This window comes from Vombatus ursinus, unplaced genomic scaffold (genome assembly GCF_900497805.2).
Source record: "Vombatus ursinus unplaced genomic scaffold, bare-nosed wombat genome assembly UNPS02009573.1, whole genome shotgun sequence".
NCBI classification, from domain to species: domain Eukaryota; kingdom Metazoa; phylum Chordata; class Mammalia; order Diprotodontia; family Vombatidae; genus Vombatus; species Vombatus ursinus.
The window spans coordinates 720,010-744,288 of record NW_020949351.1 but is presented as its reverse complement, the minus strand read 5'-3'; the positions used below and the strand labels follow the sequence as shown (position 1 = coordinate 744,288).

At 38.3% G+C, this 24,279-nt stretch overlaps 3 protein-coding genes across 3 annotated transcripts in view; 1 reads left to right on the top strand and 2 right to left on the bottom strand.

The window, feature by feature from the left end:
* Positions 1-858: 858 nt before the first annotated feature.
* Positions 859-18,202, bottom strand: PSMG2 (proteasome assembly chaperone 2). The gene is made up of 7 exons (XM_027852369.1): positions 18,038-18,202; positions 12,402-12,573; positions 10,914-10,972; positions 9,062-9,180; positions 7,271-7,444; positions 4,164-4,284; positions 859-1,384 (listed from the first exon to the last, which is right to left on the bottom strand). Exons 1-7 carry the CDS (start codon positions 18,092-18,094, stop codon positions 1,289-1,291), a joined length of 798 nt encoding a protein of 265 aa, XP_027708170.1. The 5' UTR covers positions 18,095-18,202; the 3' UTR covers positions 859-1,288.
* LOC114035965 (predicted GPI-anchored protein 58) lies at positions 18,097-18,715 on the bottom strand. Its single transcript, XM_027852356.1, has 2 exons — positions 18,457-18,715; positions 18,097-18,362 (listed from the first exon to the last, which is right to left on the bottom strand). Exons 1-2 carry the CDS (start codon positions 18,713-18,715, stop codon positions 18,097-18,099), a joined length of 525 nt encoding a protein of 174 aa, XP_027708157.1.
* CEP76 (centrosomal protein 76) overlaps positions 18,682-24,279 on the top strand; it is a 19,084-nt gene continuing 13,486 nt past the window's right edge. Inside the window, exons 1-5 of the mRNA XM_027852305.1 lie at positions 18,682-18,776; positions 20,262-20,414; positions 21,647-21,725; positions 22,298-22,522; positions 23,847-24,032. Coding sequence (XP_027708106.1) covers positions 18,714-18,776; positions 20,262-20,414; positions 21,647-21,725; positions 22,298-22,522; positions 23,847-24,032 — 706 coding nt within the window. The 5' untranslated portion in view covers positions 18,682-18,713. The remainder of the gene's footprint in view (positions 18,777-20,261; positions 20,415-21,646; positions 21,726-22,297; positions 22,523-23,846; positions 24,033-24,279) is intronic.

The following is a 24,279-nucleotide window of genomic DNA, read 5'->3' as shown; positions in this document are numbered from 1 at the left end:
TAGGGCTTTGGCTCACAAACAGGAATAAGGAGAGAATTTAAGAGAGTTTAAGATAATAGCTGTTTTTAAACTACACATAAGAGTAAAGAAGTGAAAAGAACACAGGTGTTGCAAAGCAGCAAGGAAAATATAAAATAGTTGCTTTAGATGTAATAATTTAAAGACTTACCTTACAGTCAAAAACTATGGCAACTGTACAGAGCTGCCTTTGGAAGGGGTCATCATGCAAAGCTCTATGTACAGATGTCTCAAGCAATCAGTTTTTCAAGGATGAGGACTTTTGAAACAGAATATGGCCAGCTTAACTCATCTGCTAGAAATCTTGTAACTTCTCTCCCTACTCTTTCCCAAATCACTGCTCAACACACATTGCCTAAAAAATTGGCCTGCATTTCCTTAATTCCCAATGGTAACTTCATCTAGCATAGGGAAGTGTTTTCTGAAGGCCATGGGAGGCCAAGAGAAATTGCTTATTCTTAGAGCCCAAGCCTGTTTATCTTATTCCTCTTTTCTAGAATGGCCTCAATTGATCTCATAAATATGTACTGAGCTGGAAGGAAATGAAGGTCAGATTTTAATATGAGCAAGGCCAGGGGTAACAAAACATGGAAGGCAGAGGTACGTAAAGCTTAAGCTTCAGTCCCTAGGACAGAAACTCTTAAATGCCCAGAATTCAGATCAAGAAAGGGGTTCTGTTGGTGACAGTAGTATGCAAATCTTCAGTGCGTGTAAAAGAGAACCTAATGCAGGATATTTAACACAAGAGTAAAAAAAAAAAAGGTCACCCACTTCTAATATATTCTTTTTTGGTCAGGAATATTTTCAGTTAAAAACCAAAAACCACAATTCAGTCAATAATTTCTTAAGAAAAAGTTTATTTTACAAAATTTATATTTGTTATATATAATGAAAGTCATACGACTATTCTGTTTCTTTGAGATTTTCTGTCATATTGACATAATACAAATCTTTTTATAAATTATTGGATGGTTGTATTTGGTAATTAGTATTTCAGGACACAAGAGGATAGAGGATAGAGGGCTGGCCGTGGAGTCAAGAAGACCTAGCTTCAATGTCTACCTCTTACTGGCTGTAGAAGTAACTTGGTCTCTCAGTGCCCCATGCAACTTTCTAAAACTACAAGTCCCAGAGAAGCCACCAATCTGCACAAAAAGAAGAAACCTCTCACAAGCCTCTCACACACCTCATAGGTATGGCTCCAAAACCTTGGGGATACACATAACTGTGTTGTCAGATTGTATGAGCCACTATGAGCAGTGACAAGTAATCAAAAAAGTGCAGGAGGGAGGCCACTGCCAAAGAGCAATCTCCAAGAACTTGGCATTTTCCACTGGGAAACAGATGTAGTAGGGTCACTGCACTCCTGGATTTAAAAACAAAAATACATTAGACTTTCAAGTATAAACATTAAATTTCATTCCAACATGCACGCACTTACAGAGTCCTTCAGTCTTTCCTCAGTCTCCAATCTATGTTTGCTCTGATACTATCAGAGGAAAAATGTTTTCTTCCTTCATGTGAAGCAAGTCCCTTCTCAGGGGATTTTGCCCATTCCTTACCATGGGGCCAAAGCACAAAGCAGTGTCCTGATGACTGCTGATGGATCTTGTTAAGCAGGATTCTCAATAAGAGAAAGGCTTAAAAACCATCTGTTAAAAAATGCAGCCGGGGCGGGGGGGGGGGGGGGGAGGGCCGGGGGGGTGGCAGCAGCTAGGTGGCGCAGTGGATAGACCACCAGCCCTGGAGTCAGGAGGACCTGAGCTCAAATCTGGCCTCAGACACATAACACTCACTAGCTCTGTGACTCTGGGCAAGTCACTTAACCCCAATTGCCTCACCCAAAAATAAAACAACAAAAAACAAAAAAAACAAAAGCCACTCCAAGTCTATGAGGTCCCAGTTCCCAACACACAGGCTATTCTTATGGGGGCGGCTAGGTGGCACACTGGATAGAGCACCTGCCCTGGAGTAAGGAGGACCTGAGTTCAAATCCGGCCTCAGACCAAACACTTGACACTTACTAGTGGTGTGACCCTGGGCAAGTCACTTAACCCCAACTACCTAAAAATTAAAAAAAAAAATGCAGCCAGGAGCAGCTAGGTGACCCAATGGATAGAGCACCGGCCCTGGAGTCAGCAGGACTTGAGTTCAAATCTGGCCTCAGGCAGTTGACACTTACTAGCTGTGTGACCCAGGGCAAATCACTTAACCCCAACTGCCTCATCAAAAAGCAAAAAACAAACAAACAAAAAATGCAGCCAAACTTGCTGAAATCTTGACTCAAGCTGCTGTGCTGCTGTAAGGCCTGAAGCAATTTCTGTTCTAGGCAGGAGGCAACTTGACACACAAATAAGTTTTCAAATATTTATAATGGGGCTTTGGGTTGCCCAAAAAGGCATTTATAAAAAACATTTTCCATGATGAAGCCTGATTCCTTCCTCTCCAAAGAGGGACAAATTATTACACAGAGATCCAAATTCAGTCCTAGGATGGCGTCTTCTCCTCAACTGCTTTTCTATGGCATAAGACAGGGTTCAAAAGGGTGATGGGGGAGCCCAGTTACTGGCAGATGGTGTAAAAAAATGAAACAGCAATAAGACATCTTAAAAACCTAGCATTTTTCCTCATGTTGTGTTTTTGTGTCACAAGTTTCCTAATTACAATAGTACTTTATAGCTTTTTGTTGTTGTTCAATCGTTTCAGTCATGTCTCAACTCTTCATGACCCCATTTGGGGTTTTCTTGGCAAAGATACTGGAGTGGTTTGCCATTTCCTTCTCCAACTCATTTAACAGATGAGGAAACTAAGGCAAACAGAGGTAAGTGACTTACCCTGGGTCACACTGCTAGTGTCTGAAACCACATTTAAACTCAGATCTTCCTCACTCCAGACCTGGCACTCTATTCAAAAAGCTTTCTTCACAACAACCCTGGGAGCCATGGAATGCAAATAGTCTTCTTTTTACAGTCTGAGGATGTGAGTTTGGAGGTGAAGGGATCTGCTGGGGGTCACTGGTCAGAGTTGTTATTTCACTTGATGAGGAACATCCCATTAAAACACTCTCTGCCAAGGAAGCCAAGCATCTGTTCTAAAACTTCAAAAGGCTCAGAGTCTGAGTCACCAAGAGGTTAACTGATTTGCTGAGAGGCACCAGCCAGTCTGTGCCAGAGGCAAAACTTGAACCCAGATCTCTATGACTCTGTGACTGTTTCTCTGTCCACTATGCCATACTGCCAGTGGTCATAGAGGCAGCTGGGAATACAGAGAATATTGTTGGACTTGCAGTCAATTAAGACCTGAGTTAAAATCCTAAGACACTGGCTGTGTGACTCTGGACCTATTTCACTGAGTTATTAGAAGGCTCCATTTCGCAAACTTGAAAGCACTATATAAATTGTAGCTATTTTTATAGCGCCAGGCAAACTTGGCAGAAGCAGGATTTTAGAGGAGTCCAGTGTTCTTTCCATCATGCCCCAATATTTCAAGGCTTCATGGTGATGGGAATGTCTTACGGTGACAAAGAACTCTACCAGCAGCTATACTATTGCTTTGCAGCTATTTATTCATAATTTCTCATAAATAATACTTCACATGCTTCTTGAAACATCTGGAGTTCAAAAGAAAACTTAGCAACTCTGTTTCCATCTCAGCAATATTAAATTAAAGGCAAAGGAAGAGTGCAGTAAGTTTTACTCAAGCACTAATATTTGTAACTTCTAAGTCTTCAGTTCTAAAGTGGCTAGACCATCATAAAGGAGAAAAATCATTTAGTTGATAATAATGTATAGGGAAACAACGTCTGGAGAGTATAATTCTTCAAGAGGGGAAGAGAGCTGCTGGGAATATTTGGGTTTGTAAATGGAAACATAGTAACATTTGATTAACTTATAAAAATCAAATTGTAGGCATCCAAAGTAAATGGTTCTACTTTTAAATGTTCTTCATTATCCTCCCTAAGTGGAACCCATCCCTGGCCCTACCCCACTCTTCCCAATGAATGGAAAGAACTACTTTTTGTACTCCCCTCTCAAATTAACAACAATAATTTATAATAGTTTATAAATGGTACATGAAATAAATGATGAAGTAAGAAGACATCATTAGAGGATAAATTATAGAAAATTATAGAAAAGAACACTTACCTGAGGTTTAATTATTTGAAGCCAATCATTAAGATATCTAACAAGGTCAAAGGCATCTGGGATATTATCTCCTTCTGAAACAAATTTCAGGACAACTGCCATTTGTATCCCTTTGGAACAGCTACAACAAAGAGAATGAGTCAGTTATTTTCCACTAATTTGCAAAGCAGAATTCAGCATGTCTTCTTCCCTAGCTTAACCAGTGAATAACTGTTAGGCAGATGATTTCATATGTTCCTCTGTTTTCTGGTGAAGAGTCTTATTTTATGTATCCAGGAGTAGGTAGTTAAAAATCATGTCGCTATCACTACTTGCTTCTCTAACGAGAGTTGATCAATAAGCCTTTATTAAGTGCCTCCTGTGTAACAGACATTATGCTAAGTGCTGGGGATACAAAGAAAGACAAAAGGCAGTTCGTGTCCTCAGGGACTCACAAGCTTAATGGTTGTGACAGAAGTAGCCAAATAAATGCCACAAACTAATATGGACTTTGGTATCCAAAATTTGGGCTACATGATAAGACAAACTCTTGTCTCAAAGCTGTGCCACATGACTGACCATCATCCAATACTGATTTTAGGAAGGCTGTGATTATCAGAAACACTATAATCAATTGATTGGAATATGAATTAGAATAACTGTGTTATTAATAATATAAAGTGGCAAGTACAGAAGGGAACAAGATAGTTAAATGCAAGAAAATAACTTGTAATGGGGTAAATAAAAAAATACTTAAACAAAAAAAAATCCTTCTTGTCCACAATAAACAGAATTTCCCAGCTATGTGACTCTGGGCAAGTCACTTAACCCCACTGCCTAGCCAATAAAATAAAATAAAATAAATAGATAAACAATTTCCCTAAAGCAGGAACTATAGGAAAATGCTCAATCAAAACTCATAGACTATAAACATAACTGATAAGCATAACAATATAGCTACAAAAGCAAGATGGACAAGTGCTGGGCTTGCAGAAGTAAGGGCCACTACAAGAATGAATATGTGCATGTCTCATGTGATGCCCAATCACAGGACCACAGAGAGGAACTAGACAGTCTTCAAAAATCAAACTAGGAATATTTACAGGACTTTTTTTTTCCATTGTAGCCCCGAACTGGAAACTAAAGGGGTATTTTCCTAATGAGGAACTGCCAAACAAATTGTGGCATATGAATGTAACAGAATATTATCATAAGATATGATGAAATAGATAATTTCAGAACTTTATGAACCCATGCAGAACAAAGTGAGCAGAACCAGAACAATTTATACCATGAGAACTAAATGATTTTAGGATTCTAATAAATGTGATGATAAACAATCAGTTCAGAAAATGAAGATGAAACACACTACTCACTTCCTGACAAAGAAATGATGACATTATAATGCAGAAAGAGAGACATATTTTCAGATAGGGCTAATGTGGGAATTTGTTTTGCAGAACTATGTAGATATGTATTGAGGCTTTTGTTTTTTGGGTTTGTTTTTAAGATTTGCTCAATGGAGAGGTAGGAGGGGAAGGGGCAGTTTAATATAAAAATTCTTGTTACTTGAAAAATGAAAATAGGGGGGCAGCTAGGTGGTGCAGTGGATAGAGCACCGGCCCTGGATTCAGGAGGACCCGAGTTCAAATCCGGCCTCAGACACATAACACTTACTAGCTGTGTGTTCCGGGCTAGTCACTTAACCCTCATTGCCCAACCTAAAACAAAACAAAACAAAACAAACGAAACAAAAAAAAAAACAAAAAAATGAAAATAACCTAAAAAAAATTTTAAACTAGCAGTGGGCAGACTTCTGCACCATACCTTAGTAAATGACATGCTCTTTACACATTCATGGTGTTTTGTAATTTAAAACAAAACTAATAACAGCTAAGTTGTCTCATAATTGGCTAGATGAGCTGCATAATCACCACAGTTCAACCAGCTTAACTACCATGGCAGTAGATTACCATCTAAGAGAGTTCTTTCCCTGGCAGTGGTTCTATTTTAAAGATCTTACATAGCAACTTTAAAATGGGAAGGATGACCATATGTGTTCATCTGACCACACCAACTCTCTACTACATACAGATGGCTCCCTATTATCTCTAAGATCAAACATAAACTGTATTTGCCATTTAAAGTCCTTCACAACCCAACCTTCTAGCCTCACAATACATTATTCTCTCCCTCACTCTACTGTCTAGCCCAACTGGCTTTCTTCTTGTTCCTTGCATGTGCTACTCCATCTTCCATCTCCATGTCTTTGTAACTGGCTATCCTGCATACCTGGAATGCACTCCTCCTCACTTCCCACTCTTAGAATCCCTATTATATGAAGCCTTTCCTCATCCTTCCCAGTTGGTAACATACTCTCCAAATTTCCTTGCAGTTATTTTGTAGATATGTATCTCTATACATGCGACCTCTCCCAAGAGAATGTAAATCCCTTGGAATCAGGGAGTATTTTATTTTTGACTTTGTCTTTCCCATGCCTACCCAGTACCTGGCACATAATAGGTGCTTGAAAAATGTTTGCTGATTCATTGATTGACGGTTGTCTTCTTACAGAGTTTATATAGTAGGGATACTAGATATTATATAAATATTTGAATACACCACAAAAGAACACAGGAAAAAAAATTCACTTACAGTATAAATGAACACTGTGGGAGACCAAACTCTATACCTAAGTAAACTTTTCCTAGGTTACATTTTAATAGTCCAGCTTTAGCTGGTGTCGAACTTGGCCTGAGTTTCTGTGAAATGATTAGGCAGAAAAAGAAAGTAAGTTGAATGGGACTAAGTTTTAAATGTCCTAAAAATTCTCAGGTGATTTCAAGGACTATATGTGTGTGTGTCACTGAAAAAGTAAGAGAAAGAAACACGAAAACTTTTCTCTTCCTCCAATTTCCATCTCCCCCTCAACATTGTCACCAAGAGTTGATTCTTAAGTACCTGAGGTAAAGTGGGAACACTTTTTGATTAATTACATCAAAGGTACTATAATACTGTTAAATACCCCTCAATGCTATTTCCTTGAATTAAATACATATGATTTCTAATACAAATGCCCATATTAGAAACTTCTTTCAAATTTCTTTTAAGTCAACTGATATACTCACCTCTCAGTGTACAAGACTTTTGTGATACCACCTCCTGGGATACGGATACACAACCCAGAATCTCGTATTTCAGGAAATGATTTGCTTTTTTCCATTTCCTTCCAATGAAGCTTCTGTAATGTTTCACCAACACTTTTTTCCATTTCAGGTGTAAGTAGGTATCGGAATGGAATGCTGGAGATAATAATTTAATACACTCATTAAAATAAAACAAACCCACAAATGTCACATAAAAAGGTAATACCAGCATTTGACCTATAATTACTTAGGCTTCCATTAACTGAAAAACTAGAAATCTCTTCAATCAAGGAAGAGTAGAGTATTTTTAAAAGCACAACAGTCTTGTGGCCACCAGTCATCTGCTTTATGAATAACACATCACTGGGGAAGGAAAACAAAAACGAAAGTCAAGACTATCCTAAAAATTTATCCATTTTTCACTGTTCTACCTTCTTCTGCTCCCATTTCTTATAAATACTACGAATTCTTCATATTGTAAGAGTCTTAGAAATTAGCTCCAGTTATAAAATGAACATAAGGGCAACTAGATGGCACAGTGGATAGAGAGCCAGGCCTGGAGTCAGGAGGATCTGAGTTCAAATCCAGCCTCAGATGCTTACTAGCTGTGTGACCCTGGGCAAGTCACTTCACCCTGTCTGTCTCAGTTCCTCATCCGTAAAAGGAGCTGGAAAAAGAAATAGCAAACCACTTCAGTATCTTTACCAAGAAAACTTCAAAGCTCACAGAGAGTCGGACAGGACTGAAATGACTCAACAACAAAAAAATAAGACAAAACTCCCCTGACAACTGTTCCAAAAACAGCCATTAAAAAAAAAACAAAAAGGAATCCTCAGCATAAAATTCTGACCCTTAAACCTCACTTCTTAGTAGAAGTAAATATTATTTCTGATTAACAGAGTTAGACATATTTAGCTCGTGAATTTCACCTGCTAACCATATTCATTCCACGGGTAAAATGAAAACAGATAAAGTAACGAAATTTCAGAATTAATAAGCAGAAGTCATCCTATATTCCTCTGGTAGAAGTACTCTGACACAAAGTTATCATTTGAGAACATTTCAGTTTCAAGATAAAACATTGACAAGAAAATAATGAAAGGGAATTAAAAAAAACACCATTTAATCCTCTCTGACACTACTCCAGCTTCTGGTATAAAGTATAATGAAAACATAATTTTAAAGTATATAATTGGTAATGAAAGACAGTATGTTATAGGTCATGTTCTCCTAAGTACTTCCTTTGCCCTACATTAAAGGACTCATTCCGACACTCCAGAGGATTGCAATTAAAGTCAATTGAACTTCCTTCTGGGAAGATGAGTGATCACATAAGAATGAAAGAAAATACCAAACCAGCCTTTCAGAAAGGCTATGAATCACCTATCACCGTTGGTTAAGTGCCTTTTTTTATGAGTGGTCTATTTGTTCCCTCAATACTAAGCTCTATGATACAGAAGCACAAAGCAAGGAATGAAGAGCTCTACACATCCAGCCCCTCCTGTCAAACCTCATTTGCTCTAGATCTTATGAAATACATATAACTTCATGCCATATCTTCAGCCAGAACCCCTCTTCTTAGCTTCTGGTGAGAAGAGATCAAAATACAGTAAATGCTCACATCTATCCACTGCCACGTAGGTTGGATACACTAAAACAACTTCTAAAATACTACATTAGTAATACTGGGACTAACTTCTACACTAAAACTGCAGTAGTGACAGAATTACGTTATAACACGTATGTTATGTGAAAGAGGATGATTCAACATACCTACGAAGCTGCTGATCATCACAGTGATATGAATGACTGCTTGAAAGAACAATAACTCTGGCACATTTACTGCTTTTCATCCAGGAAATGAGCTTTTCACAGAACAGCTTTGATTTATACTTTAATCACCATTGAAAGGAAGAAAAAAAAGCCATTAAAATCAGGTCTTGGTGTTTATGCATGGCAAAAACCTACTGGTCCATTGCGGGGGGAGGCCTTTTTAATATGATGTTTATGTGTATCATTATATATATTAAAAGTAATATTATTTGCAAGCCCATTTATTATCTTTAGATTAAAGATCAAAAATGAGAGAAAATTTTAAGCAGTGTGGCCTATTATTCTATTACTCAACTTCCAAATCTGTATTATGGAAAAGTAAATTAATTGTAAAACAAAACAAAGATAATATACAATGTTTTTGATAATATAAATATTATCAAATGATATATAACAGTTCCTTAGTACACTATGAAAACTTGTATTAAGTCCAGTTTTTTCTTAGTTGGCAATTTATACACCCCCATCATTAACCAAAGAACAGTGGCCAAAAGCTCTTCAATATTTTAATTTCTAAATCTGTTCTTTTTTTTGATTTACTTGCTAGTAAAAACTTGACAGAAAGGTCAGACATATATTATTTTTAATATCCTTTTCCAGCCACTAAAAAATAAAATAAAAACCTTTTCTCAATGCTTCCAACTCTTCTCTCACACCTTTCACTGATCCTGATCCCTGACAGAAGCACAAGTCAAAAGCATAACCTGGTAGACTTTCTAATTGTGGAAACTTCAAGCTAACTGCCGCTCTTAAACAGCTGAAAGGTAAATGTTTTAGACTAACAAAGTATGGGGTAATTTTTATATTACTGACTGCCTGAAAAAGCCTGTTTTTTAAATGTAGCCATTAACTCTGTGTAACTGGTACAAGATTGAGAGGACTGCGGGACTTTAGAGTTAGAAAGGATCTTAGAGATTTAAGATTCAATATATTCCCATCTGCTATTTTACATATCAGAAATGGAAATTTGTAGAGATCTGTCCAAGATTATTCGGGTGGTTAAGTAGCAGAGGCAGGATTCATATCCTAGCTCCTCTTACTAAATCTAGACCTTTTTGTCCTAGATAACACATTGCCTTTCCTCTACTTGTAGTGATATAATAATGTAACTGCAGTAATAAGACCAGAGTGTTCCAGTGCTTAAACATAAATTTTTGGCCTGCCATTGTTGGCTGATTAGAAATTACAGAAGGCTAGGTGATTTTGTTGGTTTAGAGAACAAACACTAGATAGGGAAAATATCTCCATCAATACAGACTGCAAGTCTTTATGACTTAGTAGGTAGGTCCTAGGGAGCTGTCTAAGAAATACAGAGGTTGAGGAATCACAGTTAGCAGATTTCTGAGGTAGGATTTCAACCCTGCTCTTTCTAACTGCAAGCCCAACACTCCATCCTCTCTACCATGCCATTTTTAGAGTTGATTAGGGAAACAGATTAAAAATTGGAGGTATACTCTGTGACCAATTTTCATTTATATTTTATTAAGAAGATGGCAGGACCTTATTGATAGGGGCATGTGATTCTCTCACTCTGCTGCCTTTTCCTTATGGGTAGCAAATAAAGATATTTAGATCTAAAAACTCAGAAGAAGAAGAAACTTAGAAGACATTACCATCCCCCAAAGCAAAAGTCTTGTTCCAAACTTAGGGCTGAATAGAAGTCTATTACCTATAATAAGATAAGCTCAACTGATTTTTGAATCTTGATTTCTGGACTATTGACCTGGATACTTTCTAATTAAGTTTTCTTTTTTAAAGAACTTTAATATAGACAAATAATAAAAATACTAACCTTGATAAAAATTGATCTTAGTTGGAGAGCCATCAGATTCATTGAAGGCAATGAATATACTACAACAAAGAGAGAGAAAAAAAGAAATAAGATGTAAAAAAAACTGATGACAATAAGGAATCACAGCTGATATTCTTTAAAGTGATGAAACATTAAAATTAAATTCCATTAAACTTCTGTATGTAATTATTTCCCTCAATTATTAAAATACTGGACACACACAAAAGCTTAATCTTTTTATCTAAACATCAGTTCTCAGTAAAAGTACACTAAAAGGTACAGGTGAATTTCATAGGCCTTTTATTTATCCCATACTGAAAAGAAGTAAAACAGCAAGACTAATTTTCTAGCAGGATAACACATTACTATGTTTAAAGGCTTACACTGTGTTCCTCAGGACTTCTGTGAATGCTTTTAGTTTTTTGACATTAATGTGCATCTCAGATTGTTTTAATATGCCTTTAGCTAAAAGGAAAAATGCAGGATAAGCAATGATTCATTAATTGGTGGCACATGGCTAACTATAGGGGCAAAGAGACCCTGGATTGAAATCCTGGCTCTGACACTGACAAATTGTGTGACCATGGGCAAGTCACTTAACCTCAGCAAGCCTCAGTTCCCTTATTCGTGTCTTAAGGCAGAATGCTTTAAGGGACTAGACAAAAGACTCAGAAGACCTGGTTCTGCAACTTGTAGTCGTGTGACTTTGGGTAGGTCATTTCACCTCCTCTGGATCTGTTCCTTCATTTATAAAAGGAAGGTTTGAACTAGATGGTCTCTAAGGACTCTGCCAGATCTAATCAATGATCATAAGAATAGAAAACAAAACTGAGAGTATGAAAAAAAATTGACAAGAATGTAAGGTAGCTTAAAAAGTGTACAATTTCAAATTAAAGACACAAATAAAAGTATAAACATGTTTTTTAAAAGACCTACCATTTTCAAAAGGTTTAAATGAACAACATTGTTTTTAAAAGGGTCAATATTTTTAAGATGTATGCTAGACACAAGGCAAGAACTTAATGCTTACTTCAGGAGTAAAGTGCCTATTCCTAATTCTCTGCTCAGTATTAATTATCTGGCATAGGGTTGGCACAAATGCTTCAAGAACAAGGCTATCATGTAATAAGATACTGTCTCTGATGGCTCCCCCATGCCAGCAACACTCTCCTTCCTCTGCTCCACCTACTGACCTCCCTGGCTTCCTTTAATCCCAACTAAAATTCCATCTTCTACTAGAAGCTTTCCCAAACCCCTCTTAATTCTAGTGCTTTCCCTCTATTAATTATTTTCTATTTATCCTGTATTTAGCTCACTTTGCCTAGATTTGTTTGTATGTTGATTGAAAGCTCCTTGGTGGCAGAGACTGTCTTTTGCCTCTTTTTATACCCCTAGCACTTAACACAGTGCTTGGCACACAGCGGGTGCTTAATAAATGTTAAATGATCGATAGCTACAGTAATAAAAGCCCACATCACATGCACGTACCTTCAGCGTTTATACTGAGTTCTGTTGAGTTTTCTTCTGCAGTTGCATAGGGATTGTTTCCAACCATTGGAACAAGGCAATCAGTGTAAAAGTAACCAACCTTACACATATTCAGCGTAGAAATAATCAGATCTATTGCAAGCTGGCCAACATTCCCCACAGACACTGCTGGCTGAAATCACAAAAAATGATAATAGATCAGCTATTAAAATTAGCAACATACTTAAAAAATTCAACTTGGCAATATATAATTTACATATACTTAACAATAAAATTCTAGCATATTATTTTTTACATAGGGTAACCTGGACAATAAAATAATAATTATGACCGTATTTGATTTGATAGTAGTTGTTCCTATATGCAGATGAATGTAAGTCTTAATTTCCTTCTGATATGTGTCCTTCAGTAGTTGGGTTTCCAAGTCACCACATGTTTGAGAGAAGCCCTATAACAAGGGTAAAGGAACCCTACTGAAAAATATTTTAACCAAGACCCTAGCATCTTCAGACCTTAAAGATACTGCAGGGCATTATCAAATAATAGAGATGAACAAAACCTGAGACTCCTCATTATACTGAGGCTCATAGGGCTTAAGTGACTCTGACAACATTTCACGTCTCATATTACACACTGCTTTCTACTGTACATTGCTTCCCCTCAGTCACAGTCAGACACGCTGAAACTGGACTCTAGCATAGTGATGTCACTTTGGTCCTCTTTGAGAACGAAGGACAACAACCAACCAACCAATCAGCATCTCCTCCGTAGGTAGTACCCATTCATTCATTCATTCAACAAATAGTTATTAAGTAACTACTGTGAGTAGGGTAGCATGCTAGGCACTGGGGGAGATACAAGAAAAAATAATTTAAGATTTACAAAAAACTTTATATACACTACTTCATTTGAGTCAAATAGTTCCTGCCCTCCCAGGTTTGCCGTGAGGATAAAATGAGATAATTGTAAAGCACTCAGCACAATTCCTGGCACATAGTGCAATACAAATGTTAGTTATTGTTATTTTTTTCAAAAGGTAGAAGATATGTTAGGAGATTACTGCAACTGTCTATACAGGTGGTAATGAAGACTTGTACTAAGGTAGTGGCAATGGGAATAGAGAAAGGGACAGAGCTACACGTTATAGACTTGGTCTTTTTAGAGCTGCAAGGTTCCAGAGGATAAGGTTGGCTTTAATGTCTCTGAATTCAATTCAACAATTATTTATTAAACTCCAAATAATAAAAGCTGAAATTTATACAGTGCTTTATGGCTTACAAAACATTTCAAATATATTTTTTTGATCTCTGCAACTTCTCTGTAAGGTAGATACTATATCCTGATTTTACAAATGAGGAAACACAAGGTAAGTGAGAGATTAACATACTTTTCCCTTCTCCTTACCTTTTCCATGACAACACAGCTAGCAACATTCCTACTCTGCGCCAAGGACAGGGTATATAAAGACAAAAATCAAACGCTATTTGAGGAGCTTATATTACAGTTGGAAGGTTATAACATGTACAAAGTAAATATAACACAAAAAAATATCAGCAACTGAGGGCACCAGGGAAGGCTGGCCCCTAAGCTGAGCTTGGAGGAAAAGCCGCAGAATTTCAGAGCCGGCACCTCAGCGGCCATCCGGTCCAACTAATACCCGAAAATGAAAACCCCACTAGAAGTGGTCAACCAGTCTCTGCCTGAAAACTTCCAATGAAGTAGAACCTAGCACCTCCTGGGGCAGCTCATTTTACTTGGAGACAGTTCTAATTATTAGGAAGCTTTTCCTGACATCAAGCCTAAATTTGTCCCTTTGCAATTTCCACCCACTGTTCTTGGTTCTGACCTTTGCCTACAATAGGTCATCAGACACTTGAAAACTCATCTCCTCTTCTTTCTTTCTCTCTCTTTTTTTTGGGGGGTGAGGCAATTGGGGTTAAGTGACTTGTCCAGGGTCACAGAGCTAGTAAGAATTTGAACTCAGGTCCTCCTGACTCCATGGCCAGAGCTCTATCCACTGAGCCACCCAGCTGCCCCCGAGTCTCCTCTTCTCTATGATAAATACCCTCAGGTCCTTCAGTCAATTCTTATATGATATGGATGGACTCAAGGCCTTTCATCATCTTGTTTATCCTTCCTGAATTCTCTCCAGATTATTAATCTTAAATTCAGGTACCTAGAACTTTTCATGAAAACAATAGTCCAGATGTGGTGTGACCAAGATAAAGGAACTATTCTCTCTTTTGACTCTTAAAATCTAAGCCAAGACGGCATTAGCTGTTTTGGCTGCCACATCACATTACTAACCCATAAAGCATGCAATCACTAAAAGCCCCAGGTGTTATTCAGACAAACTGTGGTCTACCCATGCCTCCACTTAAGATTTTGTGAAAGACCGAAGCTTTATGTTTATTACTAATGAATTTAATCCTTTTCCACTTATTCCACTGCTTCAGCCTATGAGTATCCCCCTTTTTTTTAAACAATTTTTTTTTTTTGGCTGCAGCAATCGGGGTTAAGTGACTTGCCCAGGGTCACACAGCTAGTAAGTATCATGTGTCTAAGGACAGATTTGAACTCGGGTCCTCCTGACTCCAAGGCCGGAGCTCTATCCACTGTGCAACCTAGCTGCCTCTTCTCATGTGTTTTTTTTTTAAACTTTAGCATTAGGGATTCAAAGAGAGGCAATGGGCAGTCCCTGCCCTCTAGGAACTCATAGTCTAAATGGAGAGATAAGGACACATATCAGAAGGAAATTAAGACTTACATTCATCTGCATATAGCAACAACTACTATCAAATCAACTACGGTCATAATTATTATTTTATTGTCCAGGTTACCCTATGTGATTGCTCCCAGCCTTGTGTCACCTGCAATTTATCCAATCTATGACTTTATCCAAGATACTGTTAAAAATATTGAAGTACAGGGCTAATCAAATATCCTTGGGGCAATCCACTAGAAATCCCTGACAAACTGACATAGAACAATTAAATGGCAACTCCTTCAGTTAGTCATTCAAGTAATTCCAAAACTACCTAATTGTATTGTCATTTGGCCCACATCTCTCCATCTTTTCCATAAGACTAGTATGAGATACTTCTAATGCTTTGTTAAAATCTAGATGAACTGTATCTATAGCATTCTTCTGATCTACTAGCATAGAATAAAGTGTCCACTTGGCATGACTCATTCTTGATAAAGCTATGTAAGCTCATTGCAATCACTGCTTCTTTTTCTACATGTTCTAACGACCTCTTTAATAATCTGTTCAAAAAATTTTCCAGGTATCAAAGTCAAGCTCACTGGCCTATATAGTCAGCAGACTCTGTTCTCTCCCCTGGTCCTCCCTTTTTAAAAATTAGAATAATATTTGCCCTTTTCTAAACCTGTGGCACTTCAATCATTTCCTACAATATTTCAAATAATACTGACAGTGGCTTAGCAATTACATCTGCCATTTTTTTCAGTATGGAAGATGTAGTTCATCTGGACCAGGAGACCCTAATATATCAAAGAGCAACTAAGTGTTCTCTTACTACTCATTACTTATCTAGGTCATCAGCATCCAGTGGCAACATATATATACATACACAGTAAAGGAAGTAAAGGATGGAATCAGAGGTAGGGAAACATCTAGAAGTCCACTCTGACTGGAAGAGAGTACATGAAGGAAGATATTGTGCCCTCAAGGGCAGGGACTGTCTTTTGCCTTTCTTTGTAACCCTACCATTTAGCACAGTGCCTGGCACGTAGCAGGTGCTTTAACAAATGCTTATTAACCAACTGACTTACTGATTATTTTGGCAGCAGTGAAGGACAATATTGGAGAGAGTAAAAGCCTGGATACAGAGAGCCCAATTAGGAGACTTTAGAAGAGGCAAAAGACTGAACTAGAATAGTAAAAAAAATACAGCCACAATGAAGTGAGGGAGACAGATAAAGATATTAGAGCCAAAAAGAAGTTTAGGGATCATCTAATATTGGTGCTCCCCTGTTCCCACTTTACAGATGACGAATCTGAAGTCCAAAGAGCTTAAGTGATTAACTTAAGGACATCAAACTAACTCCAAAATTAGGGCTTTTTCCAATCTATCCTCCTCCAACCAAAGATTTGGGGAGCGTGACCACAATTAGCTAAACTGCTATGTTGAGGAGGATCTTTTTGTCTCTACCCAGGTGAGATGATTATTTTTAAAAACTGATTTGACAAATAGAAACCCAAGTGACTGTAATGGAAAGACCACTGGATTTAGAGTCTAAAGACTTGGGTTTAAATTCTGGCCCTATTACTTTCTATCTGAAAGACCTAAGGTAAGTCACTAAATCTAGCTGCATCTTAGTTTCCTAATATATAAAATGAGAAGATTGGACTGGATGGCTTTTATTATCTCTTCCAGTTTGAAATCTTATGAGCCTATATCCTATCTTCCTTCTTATGATACAGCTACTGACAGTTATAGAAACAGAAAAATAACATTTCTCTCTAAGCAGGAACTTAATTGTATATTACATTCTATTGGGAAAGGGAGAGCAAAGAGCAGGTGCCCCCAAAAGTAAATACAAAAAAGATACAAAATCAATTCAAAGAAATTTCAGGGAGATAGCAACTGGGGAATGGAGTTCAGTAGTGACTTTTTGAAGGAGACAATACTTGAGCTGAGCCTTGAAGGAAAATAGGAATTCCAAGAGGAAGGGGTGCGGAGAGAGCATAAATAAATGGAAACTACAGCAAGGGCTAAAGTCCAAAGGCTATGACAAATGAATAAACAAAATGAAAGCTTTCCAAGGTGATCTTTTTCTTTTCTCCCGGCTCTGCGTGGTGTATCATATACAGGACTGGACTTGGGAATAAGGAAGATCTTAGTTGGAATCCTGCCTCAGACGTTTACTAGCTGTGCAACCTTGGACAAGTCACTTAACTTCTCTCATTCAGCCTTTTTCTTGATCTGTAAAAAGAGGGGTTTGACCTCGGCTTCTAAAGATACTTCCAGCTCTCAATCTGTGATCCTTCGACCTGCAGATGAACCTGACGTAGAGGCTGTAGCCTGGAAGTTGTTTAGGTGTCTTAGCAATCAAATCCTTTCATAACCTGGCTCCTTTCCACCTCTGCAATCCTCTTACATTAAACTCCCTTCCATTTACTGTGCAATCCAGGGACACTGGCTTCTTGGCCGTCCATCCTTCACAGCACTCCATCTCTCAACAGCGCATTTCGGCTCTCCTCCACCCTCCCTCCATGGCTTTCCTGGTTACTTCCAAGTCTCAGCTAAAGTTCCACCTTCTAGAAGTCCTCCTCAATTCTAGTGACTTCCCTCTTGATTACCTCCCGTTATTCCTGTCTCAATCTTCTTTGCACATGGTTGTTTGCATGCTGTCTCCCCTTTTAGACCAGAAGCTTCTTGAGGGCAAAGACTGTTTTTTTTTTTAAATACTTTTCTTCTTTCTTCGCATCCCCAGCGCTCAGCACAGGGCCCGGCATACAGGAGGGGCTTAATAAATGCTAGCTGACTGACTAGCCCACGGCTCACAAGCGCGTGTAGGCCACGTCCCAGATCCCTGATCCCAGCGCGGCACATCGCGCCCGCAGAGCCCCGAAAAGGTAACGCGGAGAGAAGGAGTGGCGAAGGACTCACCATCAGCAGGGTGAAGCCGGTAAAGTCGGGCTCTGACGTCCCGCAGGGAACGAACATCGTCACGCCGGAGGAAGAAAGCGGGACGGGCGGGAGGATCCGGAGACGCAACAAGAGGCAAGCTGTTCGCAGCGCGCCGGCTCCGCAGCCCCGGGACGCAGCTCCGGGCTCTGGGGGAAGGGGCGGGGCGGGGCGGGGTCCTTCTTCTCCGTCGGCGCCGGCCCGGAGCCGGACCTTCTGAGCCAAACGCCTGTCTCGCTGGTGGCCAGATCTTGTTCTGGTGGGGAGAGGATCGCGTCAGGGGAGGTGGATGGCGGAGGTGGGGAAACTGAGGAAAGCCATGTGGGGAGAAGGGATTGGAAGAAGACGGCGCGCGGGAAAAGTCAGGCAGGCAGGCAGGAATCAGGCAGTGCGGCGGGCACCCTCGCACCCTTGCTCTCCGCCGCAGTTTGAAAGCAGTTGCGGGCCAGCTGCGGTCGCCTGGGTCGCGGTCCTGCTTCCCGCCCAGAGTGGGGCGCTTACGCGGGCCGGGCAGTCTGCGCGGGGAGGCGGCGCGCGGCCTGCCGGGGGTCCCGGCATAGCGTAATACCGCGGGGCGCGGCGGGCGGGTCGTTTGGAGCTCCCGGCGGGAGCGGAGGGAAGGGGAGGGGAAGTGGCAGTGGAGCCGCCGGGCTGCACCATGTCCCTGCCGCCGGAGAAAGCGTCTGAGCTCAAGCAGCTCATCCACCAGCAGCTCAACAAGGTGAGGGCAGCGACCCGGGGCGCGGGGCCTGCGCGCTCGGCCTGTGGCCGGGTCCAGGACCCCGGGGCGGGCGGAGGAGACAGCCACCTTCTCCCGCTTCCCGGCGGGGCTTGTCCCCGTCCCGGCCAAGGGCTCTTCCCTGGCTGCCTAAGGAAAGGGCTGCGTCGGGCGAGGACGTTGGGACGGTTGGCGATTAGACCTCGGGAGGAAACCGAATCCCGGAGCAGCGGGAGTTGTCCAGGGCAGGACTGCGAGCCCGGGGCCGCGCCCGCGGGGGGTCCGGGGCTCCGGGCGAGCGCTGGAAGGGACGTGGCGAGCCGGGGCGTGGGTTTGCTCCCGGGGCCCGGGTTTGCTCCCGGGGCCCGAGGGGCGTCCAGTCACTCAGATGGTAACTGGAAGAAAACTACAGAAACAGGTGTAATTGCATATCTCATAGGTGGTAGCATGTACAACCATGAGCCAGCGTTAAATACATATTCGTAAATGGTGCATATATATTCATATATATGTATAGGGTGTCCCAAAAGTCAGAATGAGTTTTGGAACTCTAATTTTTTGTGTGTGTATGCATGTATGTACACGCAGACACATAAATGCATGCATTTACAAGAATACAAACACAGAATCAGTTTTTATTGGTCCTTAATTTTCTGCAAATAGTTGTATAGAGTCCTGTTGATCTACAGGATAGATCTACATAAGGCAGATATAACGTGTATATGTGTATACATATGTATGTATGTATGTACATACTTGTATTATATGGGTCTGTGTGACTAACGTTTTCCAGTAAACTTTTGAGTGTCTGTTGTAGATAGAGGCCAATGTGTACATGAACAACATCAGATTCATATGGGCGTGCTGCCGAAGTTTTGCATTTATGGGCACTTACTGAAAGCTAGAATGAGCAGTGAAGTCCAGAGATAAGGGATGCAAGTCAGGATTTGAAAACATCTGCCATCTGTTCAGAGAGATTAAGAGAGAGATGCAGCAGCTTAGGTGGGTTGGGGACAAGGACAAAGAAACGTTAGAAAGAGATTGCTTGAAGATACTGCCTTGGCACTAGAGGAACAATTTGGAGTTTAAAATGCTCAAAGTCAAGAGAAAGAATATGTTTTGATTTGCTAAATGCTAGTGGGGAAATTGTGATGAAGATTCCAAGTAGTAAAAGATAGTAAATATTTCTATCAATTGGTATCGAACTTTAAATTATTAAAAAGTAAATGATAGAATCCGTTTTTACCATTCCTTCCTTTTTAACCAAATTGTTATATAGCCTTCTATTTATTTTTAATGTGGAAAGGCCAGGATTCAAACTTAGGTGTTTATTCTATATTTTTTCCAGTTATTTTTGCTTTACTGTTGTATATCCCTTTGTAAAACCAAACTTGTTTATTAGTGATGTTAAACTATCATCATACCTATTGAAAATTTGTTGGTTGCTATAGAAAAGGAAAAACATATAATGTTAAATTCTCTACATAGATGGATGTCCATGGCAGGATAAGAGAAGTCCTTGCTGAAACTATACGGGAAGAATTGGCACCTGAGCAACAACTTTCAACAGAAGATTTAATAAAAGCTCTTAGACGACGAGGAATCGTAGATGATGTCATGAAGGAGATCACTTTTGTTACTGTGAGTAGAAACAACAACTCTGTATTTTTATAAATATGTTGGAACCTCACTGTAACACTGGATTCAAGGTTCATGTTGTGGAGATGCTTTATAGGTAAAACCACCCTAAAATAGGTCTTCTTGGCATTTTATTAACTAAACATCCTTGTTTAGTTAATACCTACCTATAATGAATTCTGCTTTATGGTAAATAGTGTTTTAGTGTAGTTCCACAATATTGCTATTGTGTAAAAAATTCCTGTCTCCCAAAGTGATATAATTTTTTCTTGTTATCTTTCAATATGAAAATGGTTGTATTTGGCTCACACACTTACCTAACTTGCTATTTTAATGAAATTATAACTTGATCTCTCATCAGAGACAAGCCTTCCCTGAATTCTTATATCTGTAGACTTGAGCCTACTACTAACTTAGTCTGACCACCACCAATTTTTCATTTTGATTCTAAAATGACTTTACAAACTTTGTAGACCAAAGGTCAAGCTATAAGTTTAGCTATTGACATCAAATTCCCTTTTGTGAAACAGTCTTAGTAACTAAAAATAAAGCTGTTCATTTCTTTACATAAAAATAATACAGGAACTGCTCTGATACTATAAAGTCAATTGGCAAAAATAGGTCATTTAGTGGTATAAAAAGCTCCCAATGCAATAGTGATGGTGACCAGACCTCTTTTGTAAAAATAAGAAATGAAATGAGAAACTGTGACCTAAATTACCTGGTAATATGTTGTAAGAATTGAGATGATCTTGATAATACACCAGAGACTAAGTACTTTAATACAGCTTACTTTTTTGGTGACTGAGACTCATAAAACCATTTATTGTAATTAGCCTAATAACAGTTCCTACTTCATAACTGTCAGTACCTAATTAAAATTAGTTCATATCTGGAAAGGTATCAAAATTCTGTTTGTAGGGTGGGTAAAATTTAAATTTTATTCCAGAACTTTAAGACTTAATCATCATGCTGGTTCATGAATAAAACTCGGTTTTTAAACCCTTGTACATTAGTCTTAGCATGTTATTATTGTAGTAGGTTTTTATATTATTGAAATACGAGATTGTTTTATTTTTTATTACAGTGACGGTTAGCACAATAAGGAGTGGTTTTGATGGTATCTAAAGTGCTATTCTTTCCTTTTGTGTAAGAAATGGAAATTGATCCCTTAAAGTTGTTGGAGTTTTCTTAAGTAATAATGACTTTGTCTCTGTGTTTTTCTCCCTTTCTAGGACCTAGCTGATGGAGAACTGACTTCCTCTCCAAAACCATCTAATTTTAATGATAAGCAATCAACCCTATTGAAAAAAAGTGTGTATTTTAATCTTAATATTAATTTAGTTGCTGTTAGATATTTATGCATTATAGTATACTTTCTTTGATAGTGCATATTTGAAAACATGTTAAAATTTCATTATCAACAAAAATAAATAAACTTTACTTGTAGGGGGACAATATATAATTTTATGAAACAAAATAAATGAATTCTTTTTCATGTGTTATAATGCTACATTTGATATCAGATGTGCAGCCTGCTTTTAAAAGTAATATCTATACATGATTTAAATACATTTGTCTGTCCCAAATAATTGTCAAGCTCTAAGGGGAGAGTTGGTGGTTTGATGAAACTTAAAATGTCAAACAAGCACTTTAAAAAACAACAGGGAGCCCAAAATCTGAATCTAGCTCCTTCTTTGAGCCAGAACATTAGAAAAAGGTCACTACTTACATGTGATCTTTACTTCTGATGAACAGATGACTCTTAAAAATTATTTTATGTGTCTTTTAGTTTTATTTCTATCAATTTAATATTTCCTTTTGTTTTAATCACATTCCTTAAAATATTCTGGCAGTTTCCTCATATATATTGCTACACTTTACAGCTAATATTGATCCAACACGGAGGTATCTTTACCTTCAGGTTTTGGGTGGAAAAGCTTTCTTGGAACATCTACAAGAACCTGATCCTTTACCTGGACAAGTTTGTTCTACCTTCACTTTATGTTTACATTTTCGAAACCAACGTTTCCGCTCTAAACCTGTCCCATGTGCCTGTGAACCAGATTTTCATGATGGCTTTTTGCTTGAAGTACACAGAGAAAGCTTAGGTAAGAAATCCACTGAGTTAACTCAGTTAATCTTAATTTATTTTCCATGTCAGTATTTTTTAAATATGTATGATATGTAAAATTAAACAATTGTATTTTTGCTACTAGGGAAAATTTACAATGCTCACACCCTCCCTTCCATTTTCTTCATTTTTACTCCCTCATTTTCTCCCTCCCCTTTCCAGTTTTGCCAGTCTTTTTATAGTTGAGTTCCACTTCACTATTTCTCTTCTGTGCCAGCTGTCACCCACCTTGTCTAATCCTTTCCTTCATCTTTTGTCTCAGATTTTTCTTGGCAGTTTGTAGTGATTGTGTTTACTATGTAATTGATGGTGGGTAGCTAGATTTCTAGAATCATTAAAATAAATGTGTATTTTAAGTATATTTCATAGTCTTGAAGTGATGGTAATGGAATCTTTGTTTTACTTTATGCCAGAGGTTCTTAACTAAGGTCCATGAACTTTTTTTTTTTTGTTTTGTATTTTATTTTATGCATTTAAAAACATTTTGAAAAGGGATCCATAGGGTTCACTAGACTGCCAAAGGTGTCCATGACACAAAAAAGCTAAGAACTCTTTCTTTAATATTATGTACTTTTTTGCATCATCATTTTTACATACTTTTTTTTACTTTGACTATACAATGAGTTTTATAGTATACCTGAAAAATAGGTAACTATATTAATGTGTCCTTGTGTAATAGAGAATTCTAATATTAGTTTAAAATTGTAATTTATTTTTTCCATAAGAAATATACTTCATCATTATTTAATTGAACTTTTTTTTTTTGCTAAATCCAAAGTGATGAATATTTCATTTTGGCTTAGATGAATTACTTTTGCCTATTCGTGGATCATTTTTGGTATATTTGAAAGGTTTTTGTCTGTTGAAATTTTGAATAGTACTTGCAGAATATGTAGCAGCCAATATTATTTATGTAGTATAATACAGTCTCTTCAGTACTCTTCTAACAATACCAACTACTAAGAACTCCATGAGATGCTTTCTCATTTTAAAAATAGAGATATGCAACATGTCTAATATCTATACCTGGATCACTTCTTCCAGTTTGACCCAAACCTCTTAGAAGATAAAACCATAATTATGCTTTGCTGTTATAAATAAACTTTAAAATGTATATAAAAATGTAACTGAAGAGAACTGGTTAGAGATTTCTGTGCTTTTATCATTGCGTACATTTTCCCTTGAAAACAATATAAAATCTTATTTGATTTTGTCTTAGTGATTATGCTTTTGATGAAATTATTAAGGCTAATATGATATATAACACTTATAATCACTTTCTCTTGGTTTGATATTGCTAGGTGATGGAACTAGAATGGCCGATGCAACAACAATGTTATCAATATGTGATCCAGTACATATGGTTCTAATAAAAACTGATATATTTGGTGAGACCTCTTTAGTAGCATCCTACTTTTTGGAATGGCGATCAGTCCTTGGCTCAGATAATGGAATGACCAATATTGCTGTGGAACTTCTAGGTGTAGGTATGATGATTAGAAATCAAGGTTATAAGGAGTTTTTTCTTTTTTTTTAAATAGATTGCTATTTATATCTTTTATCACCATCTAAATTTCCCCTATATTCCTTTTCTTTACCTTCTCTTAAAGAGTCATGTTATAACAAAAAAAAACAAAAAAAAAGATGAAAGGAAAAAAACTCAGCAAAAACAATCAATATATCAAATAAGTTTTTTCTATGCCTTTATCTGTGCCCATGGTCCTCTACTCCTTC